We start from the raw sequence: 8,036 nt of genomic DNA, 5'->3' as shown, positions 1-8,036 counted from the left end.
GAGTAACTGGGGACTATAACCTAGCCAACACATAAAACTGACCATTAAACTCATAGGTTTGGGGTTTGTATTAGGTGATTTTGAGGAAGATTTAAGAAATAGAGATTTTGCTCTTAAGTGAATTGTGTCAGAAAGTGGATGGTGGGGTGGGGTAATTCCGTAATTTTGTATCTTCATAAATCTTACCTAGAAAGAAGGAAGACTGTACTGAGACTGAAGCTGTAATTGGTAAAGAAGAAGCAGCCATTCACATTTTCTAGGAGAGAGGTCTGCTTGGTCATTTTTGTGGTTTGGACAATGTTCATGTTTTGTCTGTGTTCATACATGATTACTGAGTGGCCTTGTTTTCTGTCTGGATCCATCATGGTCAGCGTGGCTGTCTGAAACTGCTGTTCTATGGACCAGCTTATGTTCAGCAGGAAAATACTAAAACTGAGCTGTGAGTACCAGGCCAGCTCCTAGTATCACCAAGTACCAGGCAGCTCCTGGATTCCAGAAGTTTTTCTGTCTCACCCATTTGTATAGTCTCTGTCACTGTAACATAAGACAGAATGCTGAGACACTAGGGGCCATCTAACAGGAAGAGGATGATTCTGAATGGAACCCCTATTAACTTGTGGTTTCCATAACAGTCAGAAAATCAATTCTCCTGAAAATAAAAGTATCTCCCTCCAATGACTGCCTTTGACGTTTGTTCAATCCCTCATCCTTCAAGTATCTGGAATTTAAGGTGACAGGATAAAGAATACGAAAAGATCCAGTAAGTTAAGGGAGGTAAACCAATTTTTTAAGTCACAGCAGTTCCCCTCATTCCACCTTCAATGTTTGACTTGACATTCTTAAATTAAAAAATAAAAAAAATAATCACAGAGTGAGCCAGCCAGAACTTTCTTTAATGTATCAATGTCTTCAAATTTTGTTTAAATGTAGATAGGCAGCATTAAAACACAGAGTGCAAAGAATACTCATGGCAGGGAAACAATTTAGATGAAAGATCATGCAGTTACTGTAGGTAGCACTCATGACATTATAATTCCTTTTATTGCTCTGGGTGCAAATATTGGAGCTTTTGAGATCATGAGAAGAACTTACTCAACTAGATTTATGTAAGTAGAAAGGCAAAGGTATGCCTTGGCCACTGCCAGCAAAGATACCCTTGGTGAGTGGGTCAACTCAAAATTTAGAGAATTCCATATGCACTATGGAAGCAAAATGAAAGGGATATGGAAGCCAAGGACAGGGGAGAGGATGAGGACTGCCAGGGAGGGGGATCAACACAGGGGAGAGTTTTTGGAGATTTGTAACTCAGAAAATCCTGAAGGACACCATATTAGTGATGACTTCATCTATCCATTGAGACTGACCTTCTAGCCACCAGCAGGCATACACACATGTGAGGAGATTCTGATTTAATACCCTCCCTTCTTTCATAGAAAATTCCCTCAGGTCCACTCTGAAAGGGAGCTGTGTCAAAACCAGGGGATTTCCCAATCCCTTCCAGGCCTCTTAGTACAAACTTTTCAACTGGCAACTGAAGTGTAATCATAGGGGACTTTTCTGATTGGCCAGAAACTGATCTGGCAGAGTTTGGTTTGGGTGTCTTTAGAGTTCCTTCTCGGCTAAGTCCTCACCGTTGCTCTATAACTCAGAACAGCAAGTGCTGAGCCCGCCTTGAGAAGAGGATGATCCTAAACAGAGCTCTGATTCTGGGGGCTCTCAGCCTGACCACCATGATGAGCTCCTGTGGAGGTGAAGACATTGTGGGTGAGTGCACAGTTGAGGGATGTGGAGACTAGTCTTGGGAAACAGGGAGTCGGAAGGGAAAAGATAGAAATTGGAACAGAAATTGTAGAGACTCTTTAAAGGTGTTCTCAATATTAAGCAGATTTAAAAATTATGATTGTTCTTCCATCAGGAAACTAGAATCTGAAACCACTTTTTCCTACCTGCTGTTGCAGAGTTCACCAAGGACATTATTCTGTTCCGGTTATTGGAGCCAGTGAATATAGCCCAGAGAGCTCTATGGCATTCATTCATGATTGCCTCAAAGATGAGGGATGTTTTCACAAGTGGATGTTTTGCTACTAAAATTTCCTAAACTATTGCTCCCAAATTTCTCTGAACAACTTTTGGAGGTTTTTGTATATTTCTCCTCTAGTTCATCTTGGGGTAAATAGTTCCATGTATTACATATGCGAGGTGGATTTAAAGAAAGTATCCTTTTCTTTGTCTCAGATTTACATAAATTTCCATGCTGAGAACTGGCACAGGTGGGGAGTGGGTAAGAGAGCTCAGCTGAATGTCCTTAGACAAGTCATTTTACCACATGGCCCTCACTTAATCTCAGTTACCTCATATGTGTCACCTCACACATAATCAGATATGATAGGTAAGCAGAAATGCTTTCCACATAATGAAAACATATATAAATGTTGATGATCATTTTTGTTTTTTAATTACTACTCTTACAAGAGTAGCTTCATAACTTTTTCTTTAATAAAGTAGAGAATATCTTTATTTCTATTTTAAAATGAGAACTTTATGTTGAAAAGCTTGATGAATTAAATTATATTATTCTCAAATCCTCAGCACAAATTACCTATCTTTCTCTTTATCTAATGGAGACCTATAAGAGAAAAACTGAGCAAGCACAGATGAATTATTTGGTCTCTTAGGCCCCTCTACCTTTGCTCTCCACCTCTTTCCACCCTCTCTTCATACATTTCCTTATCCTCCTTTCCTACCAGGATCCATCTCTGGCTCTTTTCCCCGTTGTTTTATTGACATGAAGAGTGGGTTTGTAAAACCCAAAGTTAAAAGCTAAATAGTTGAAAGGCAAAGTGAAATGAAGATTAATCTTCAGCAACTTCATTAACCATGACTGGTCTCAATCTAATTTTGTTTGGTAGTGAAAGTTTCACTTGCTTCTTGAAAGCACTTCCAATATTTCTTTCTTCAGTGTCATATCAGAGTTCCCTGCTCAGACTCGGCTTACATACTAGGCACAATGGGCCCAGTGCGAAGGGCCTGCAATGCCTATAGGGACCCATAAAAATGTTTTAATTTATTTTAAAATTAGAAGAAAAAATGGACTTTCAGGGTAGAAGAAAATATTTTAATCTTTAATCTAGCCTGCATTCTATTTGTCTTTGTACCAATTTGGTCATTAAAATATGACTTTTAATATTTTTATGGAGGAAGGTACCTACCAAAGAAACAGTGCTTAGGGCTCACAAGTCGTAATGTAGCTTTGGTCACTGCTGATCCTGACGTTCACATGGTTCTGCTACCTCTGTTCCTGTCAGTCTTCCTCAAAATCTCTGCATTCCTCAAGAAGAGCAGTTGACATTCAATATACATTTAAAAAATTTTTCTTTTCTTTTCTTTTTTTTTTTTTTTGAGGAAGATTAGCCCTGAGCTAACATTCACTGCAATCCTCCTCTTTTTGCTGAGGAAGACCGGCCCTGAGCTAACATCCATGCCCATCTTCTTCTATTTTATATATGGGATGCCTGCCACAGCATGGCTTGACAAGCAGTGTGTAAGTCTGCACCTGGGATCCGAACCGGCAAACCCCATGCTGCCAAAGCAGAACGTGCAAACCTAACTGCTATGCCACCAGGCTGACCCCTCAATACACATTTTTAAGCACACAGTGAGCTAAGTTTTGGGGATTCAAAAATGAAAATACATGCTGCCTGCCTCCTAGAGGGTGCACAGATTAATGATGGAAAGAATATGATGCAGTAAAGCAGAAGGACCACTGCTGAGCAGGACAGTGGTCCCAGCTGAGGCTAAAACTATAAAAGTGAATTGCTTCAGCTGGCCCCACAGTATGATGTTCTTCATCAACAGTTGGCAGCCCAGGACAAGCATCAGATGAAAAGAATGATTGCATACATTCATATTTGAAAAAGGAGTCAAGAAGATTCCTTGCAAGGATAAGGAGTCTTTGTTGGAGAACCTTTAAAGTGATCAACCGAGGGGGTCATGCTGGGTATGGAAGAGAGTGAGTCTGGTGAGGAACAGACAAACTTGGAGAGCAAGACATTGGGATAGAAGGGTTGGAGGTCATGCTGTGGTCAAATATGCGTAATGAGAGACCTTAGCTAAAAAATTGGTAACTAAGGAGAAACTTCAAGAAAATTGGAGGTGTCTGGGAAATCCTAAAAGATAACATCATTTCAAAAAGAAAAACAGACCCCTTCAAAGACTAAGGAACATGGAAAGATAATATAGTTTGGTTTGATTGGCAGATGTGGTATTTGTGGAGGATGTTGATTTTAAGTCTGTCGATTTTCTCATCACTGAACTCACCACAGTATACCATATTGGCTCCTTTGTTCACCTGACTCTCCCACTATTCAGTAAGCTCCATGCTGATTGGTATTTTACTCTCTGCTCCTCAAGATCTCTGCAACCTCATTGATGCTCAGTAAATGAGAAAGATAGGAAAGAGGAAATAGTAAAAGGCTCATATACATCTTAACAAAATTATCCAGTTAGGTTCATTTGGGTAGAGTCATACTGCACTGGCTGCCTTTCTGTTCTGGCATCCTCAGATAAGTACACTATCCACTCAAGGAAAAGGGCTATAGTTTACCTTGAGTCCTCAATGAATATAAGTGTTGAATCAGAAAAAGGAGAGGTTTGGGGGCCAGCACCGTGGTGCAATGGTTAGGTTTGCACATTCTGCTTTGGCAGCCTGGGGTTTCCCAGTTTGGATCCGGGGTGTGGACCTATGCACCGCTTGTCAAGCCATGCTGTGGCAAGCCTCCCACATGTAGAGGAAGATGGGCGTAGATGTTGGCTCAGGGCCAGTTTTCCTAAGCAAAGAGAGGAGGGTTGGTGGCAGATGTTAGCTCAGGGCTAATCTTCCTCAAAAAAAAAAAAAAGAAAAAGAAAAAGAAAGAATGAAAAAACAGTTTAAGGAAAAGGAGAAGTTTAGTAACCTCTTTCAAGAGAAAAATAGGAGTAAGGAATAACAGAAATCCAAAATCCAATAAAGCTTCTATTTTTTATTTCAGAAAGAATCAGTTGCTCTCCTTTAAGGATCACTACTGTTACAAAACAGAGAACTTAGAAGCATTATTTTTTATATATTTTGCAATATTGTCACTGTCGTTGTCATAATCTTTCTTATACCCTATAGCAGTTAGAAGAAACTCTTTTAAAATAAGAAGATCCTGTGTGCTTTTCCCTGGTTAAAAAAAAAAAAAAATGAGGAAAGAATCCCTGCGTAGAAAATATTCTTCTCTGAGCCAGTCTTCAGGGGAGAGGAACCATAATGAATGCCTTATTAACTGATGAAAGGATTAATTGAGAGAGTAAACTTATGAAGCAGAGGGAAGTACACTGAATCTCTGGGGAAGAAAGCTAATACCATGATAATTCATTCACTCCACTTTTCACCACATTACATTCTCTATCATAAGCCTACAATGTGCCAGGCACTGAGCAAGGCATTTAGGGAATAGCAGTAAACACAGCCTGTGAAGTTCTGCCTCTGTGAAGCATACATTATAGTGGAAAGACAGACTGCATTCTAAACTGGACAACTAGCAACACTGAGGGTAGAAGGAAGCAGATGCTGGGAATTTTGTCTAGAGACTGTGCCAAAGATGAAGCCCACAAACTCTGTTTCTTCTGTCACTTTGTTTAATAAAGTTCTTTTTTCCATTTTCCACCCTCTTGTTCCTCACCCTCACTCATCAGCTGACCATGTTGGCTCCTATGGCATAAACGTCTACCAATCTCATGGTGCCTCTGGACAATACACTCATGAATTTGATGGAGACGAGCAGTTCTACGTGGACCTGGAGAAGAAGGAGACCATCGTGAGGCTGCCTCTGTTTAGTGATTTTAAGAGTTTTGACCCACAGTTTGCACTGGGAAACATAGCTACGTTGAAACACAACTTGGAAATCATGATTAAACGCTCCAACTCCACTGCCGCTACCAATAGTATGTGTTTACCACTCTTCCCCTCTTTACTGAATCTAGCCCTTCATACTAGGTCTCACTCCTTCTTCCCCAGGAATAGATATCCTTCTCTACTCTATAAAACTCTCTCCTTCCCAAGGAGTCTCCAGATCTTCTCCTCGTAATTACTGAACCACCCTCCTCTCCCTTCTTACAAATTACATATTTCCACGTAATACAAAGATCCTTAGTCCTAGAGCACAATCCTTGATTCTTTCAAGGAGAGGTCCCATTGACCTCCTACCTTAACAAGAGGGTCCATTAGGAGAAAGGGACAGAGATAAAGCAGAGGCAATGTATAGTGGCTTCCAAGCAGAAAGGAAGCAAGAGCTCTTCTGCTATAAGATGGGGAAATGTTTGCGGGAGGGCTCCTCCAGGATGCAATGCAGAGTATCAGGGCAGAACCATCCGAATTCATACCAATGCTGTTTCCTCACCATAGAGGTTCCTGAGGTGACTGTGTTTCCCAAGTCTCCTGTCATGCTGGGTCAGCCCAACACCCTCATCTGTCTTGTGGACAACGTCTTCCCTCCTGTGATCAATGTCACATGGTTGAGGAATGGGCACTCAGTCACTGAAGGTGTTTCTGAGACCAGCTTCCTCGCCAAGAATGATCATTCCTTCTTCAAAATAAATTACCTCACCTTCCTCCCCTCTGCTGATGATATTTATGACTGCAAGGTGGAGCACTGGGGCCTGGATGAGCCACTTCTGAAACACTGGGGTAGGTATGAGTCCGGCCCTTTTGGAACCTTCTTTTCTCTGTCAAGTCCAGAGCATCCTGCCTTTTATCCCCTAACTTTCATGCTCCTAAACTTAACACTTCAAGGGTTTCTAATAGATGTCATTCTCCTCCCTAAGCCCCATGCCCCAAGTCTTTGCAGAACCAACCCCTCCCCACCCATCCTGTGTACGTGCACAGGAACAATCTGTATTCTAACTTCTACAACTTCACTTTCACAGAACCTGAGATTCCAACCCCTATGTCAGAGCTGACAGAGACAGTGGTCTGTGCCCTGGGGTTGGCTGTGGGCCTCGTGGGAATTGTGGTGGGTACTGTCTTCATTATCCAAGGCCTGCGTTCAGGTGATGCCTCCAGACACCAAGGGCCCTTGTGAGTCATATCCTAGAAGGGAAGGTAAGGATTCAGATTATTAGACTGGAGACACAGTAGAAGAGGAAGGAAAGTGGGAGGAGGTTGTGGACATAAATGTGGTTGAAAAGTTGTAGAACTGGGAAACAGCATGATGATGGCATGGGAAAACCCTTGGATCCATCAATCTCATGTCTATCCTATTGCAGGTGCATTGCCCATCTGTGACAGCAGAAGAGTGGACATACTAGATGACCTAGCACTGTTTTCTAGCCAAGTTCATCATATTCCTTCTCTCCTCCTATGTTCCTCCTCTTACTTTTTCTCTGAGACAAGGTACTGTATTCTCTCAGTGCTCACATACACTTAGAACTTCTCCCCCTGACCTCCTAAATGTTTCTCTTTTCTCAATTGTTACCTATTATGGGAACCCTGGAGTATCCCACCCAGCTACCTAATCCTTCAGTGACCCTGAACTAATATGTCCATGGAAGCAATAAATCCGCCTTTATGAAGACTTTATTGAATTGTTTTCTTTCATCTGAGGGCTGACCAGAATCATGACCCCTTATGCTTCATTTATTCTCATTTCTCAGATCATGTTTAATCTGGGAAATTAAGCAACACAGGAGCAACCCAGTATAGACTGATAATATTTTCATATCTTAGCTGAGATTAATATTTCTCTCTTCCTTTTGTTCCCACCCTTGGTCACTGCCACCCACCCCTCAATTCAGACATCAATGAAGGTAATATATACCCTCTGCATTTGGTATAGTTTTGTTAGAAGAGAAATACAAAATCCAAGAAATAAATCTGTACTCACTTTAATATAACTTTTAAAAGTTATGGCAGAGAAATAAGGAGAAATAAATTTTGAATGTCAAAAGTACCCAAGGCCAAAATTAGTTTCCAAATATTTTTTTCATCATGACTGATAATTCTCTATTTTAATCTTATA

The 8,036-nt window shown here is 41.0% G+C and overlaps 1 protein-coding gene across 1 annotated transcript; it reads left to right on the top strand.

Annotated features, from left to right (window-relative positions):
* Positions 1-1,500: 1,500 nt before the first annotated feature.
* Positions 1,501-7,597, top strand: LOC103543620 (HLA class II histocompatibility antigen, DQ alpha 2 chain-like). Its single transcript, XM_070606856.1, has 5 exons — positions 1,501-1,764; positions 5,716-5,964; positions 6,425-6,706; positions 6,946-7,120; positions 7,285-7,597. Exons 1-4 carry the CDS (start codon positions 1,683-1,685, stop codon positions 7,098-7,100), a joined length of 768 nt encoding a protein of 255 aa, XP_070462957.1. The 5' UTR covers positions 1,501-1,682; the 3' UTR covers positions 7,101-7,120; positions 7,285-7,597.
* The last annotated feature ends 439 nt before the right edge of the window (positions 7,598-8,036 follow it).

Source organism: Equus przewalskii, unplaced genomic scaffold (assembly GCF_037783145.1).
Source record: "Equus przewalskii isolate Varuska unplaced genomic scaffold, EquPr2 contig_9098, whole genome shotgun sequence".
Lineage (NCBI taxonomy): Eukaryota > Metazoa > Chordata > Mammalia > Perissodactyla > Equidae > Equus > Equus przewalskii.
Note: the sequence above shows the minus strand (reverse complement) of the source record. Positions and strands in the feature narration are given on the sequence as shown.

Bases quoted from the DNA above. Each gene is read 5' to 3' on its own strand.
- LOC103543620 (XM_070606856.1), top strand. From the start codon at position 1,683: ATGATCCTAAACAGAGCTCTGATTCTGGGGGCTCTCAGCCTGACCACC. The intron at 5,965-6,424 runs GTATGTGTTTAC...TCCTCACCATAG, and splicing joins CTCCACTGCCGCTACCAATA to AGGTTCCTGAGGTGACTGTG. The intron at 6,707-6,945 runs GTAGGTATGAGT...TCACTTTCACAG, and splicing joins GCCACTTCTGAAACACTGGG to AACCTGAGATTCCAACCCCT.